Consider the following 1,781-nt stretch of genomic DNA (forward strand, 5'->3'; position numbering starts at 1 on the left):
TGGGCCCCCCCCCCCCCCCCCCCGGTCATCAGAGGACACAGTGTTCATCTTAAATAGGTTAAATTTGCTTTTCATGAGTATTCCCATTGCTAAAATTTGCAGGACAATTAGAAAAGCTTATGATACTACTACTTTTATGATAAGCTAAGTTAAGCAATGAATGGAAACAATGCTACTTCTACTTCTATATGCAACATGCTATAAATTACAGGGTCATGGAGCTGAATAAGAGAAAACCTGGAGTGAGCGCCAGAAGATCAAAGTAAGTTGACTGATATGAAATACTGACAGGCTAACAAGAAAGGCTGCATTCAAGGATATTCACTTACACGTGATTCATCCCTTCTTCCATGGAAGGAAACCATATGAGGCATATTTGGCAATGATAGCAGGTAAGGGTGCCAACAGAGTGGAATGGTTACTCCATATCATTCCCTTTTCCCTGGCAGCCCTCAAGAGTTGAGGAAGCAGCTTTCAATATACGATCTTCTCAAGAGGCAGCACTTCTCTGCACCTATATGTTTATCTTGGGGTGCCAAAGTCCCTTTGAATACTGATGATCTTGTCTGACTTTCTGCACAGCATAAGCTAATGATTTCCACATCAGGTCCTTAACTTCTGATCGAGATAGACATCTCTTTAGCAGCAGCTCCTGGAAGTAATGCTGTGGTTTTGGAGAATCCATCTTATTTCCCGTTAAGTTTTTCCAAGACTTAATGACTTTCACTGTTAAACTTGCACCTCATTTCCAGTTTGAATTTGTCCACTTCCACCTTTTAGCATGTGATTCTCTTTACACCTTTATCTACCAATTTAAAGCACTCTCTCTTAATATAAAACCTCCCTCATGCAAGTACTTGGCAGGCAGGACAGTGATTAAATATTTTCTTAACCTTCTGGATCAAAATAGACTGAGGTTTTTAAGTTTCTCATTGTAAGACAGGTTTTCCAAGCCACTTCTTAGTCTTGTTGCTCTTATCCGGGGCCTCCCACTACATGATATCCTAAGTATGATCAACCTTCCTAATAGGGTTTTTTTTTCCGTTTTAAGTAGAAATGCTACTTGTGACTGGTTAGCCAGAGCAGATAACTCTTTAGACATTCAATTTTCTCCTTATCTAGAGCTTAAAAATGTACCGAAGGGGTAAACTTTCACTTAAATGTTCTGGAAGGAGTTTGCTATTTTCAAATCAATACGTCTCATTTTTCACTCAGTGATCTCATGAAAATGGAAATTTGAATTATCCTTAGCAATTAATCTTACCAGTCCTATTTTGCCAATTTTAGAAAGTGTTTTAGCCCCAAGTTGCAACCAAGTGAAGCAACAGCTTGTTATTTCTCAGAGAAATTAGAGGAGCATTTACTGATTTAATAGGTAGACAAGAATTTGTGGCTCTGAATACAAAGAAAAAAAATGATACTATGGTTAAAAAAATAAGACATGAACAAAAAGACATTGCGGTGATAAAATTCCAGGCACATGCTATTAAGCTGAATGAAATGCAAGTTACTGCCGCCATGAAAATTAAAGAAGCCAAGTTGTTTGTTTGCCAGAGTTACTCACTTATGTTGATCTTGAAAGAAAAGCCTGTATTTGATGCAGGAGAAGTCCAGTTTTTCTTGGGACTGGGTCTGTTTAGTATAAGAATAAAACATTGGAAAACTGAAAACCAAGCCTTTTTGAACAGTCTTATAAAAATAGCAGAAATATTCTCTTTTTAAGTATTATTTGATTGGTTGGCTGGTTTTTATCTGTTGTCTTTTTTTTGGGGGGGGGGGGG

General features: G+C 37.9%; 1 protein-coding gene across 3 annotated transcripts in view; it reads right to left on the reverse strand.

The window, feature by feature from the left end:
• Positions 1–1,781, reverse strand: part of ARHGAP32 (Rho GTPase activating protein 32) — a 597,177-nt gene that overhangs the window by 452,145 nt on the left and 143,251 nt on the right. For all 3 annotated transcript variants that reach the window (XM_019509213.1, XM_019509206.1, XM_019509198.1), the window contains one exon: positions 1,565–1,632. Coding sequence is in view for 2 of the 3 variants with exons in the window: in XM_019509206.1 (XP_019364751.1) it covers positions 1,565–1,632 (68 nt within the window). In the remaining variant the exon portion in view is untranslated. The remainder of the gene's footprint in view (positions 1–1,564; positions 1,633–1,781) is intronic.

The sequence above is a fragment of the Gavialis gangeticus genome, unplaced genomic scaffold (assembly GCF_001723915.1).
Source record: "Gavialis gangeticus isolate Ggan-Ray unplaced genomic scaffold, GavGan_comp1, whole genome shotgun sequence".
Classification (NCBI taxonomy): Eukaryota; Metazoa; Chordata; order Crocodylia; family Gavialidae; genus Gavialis; species Gavialis gangeticus.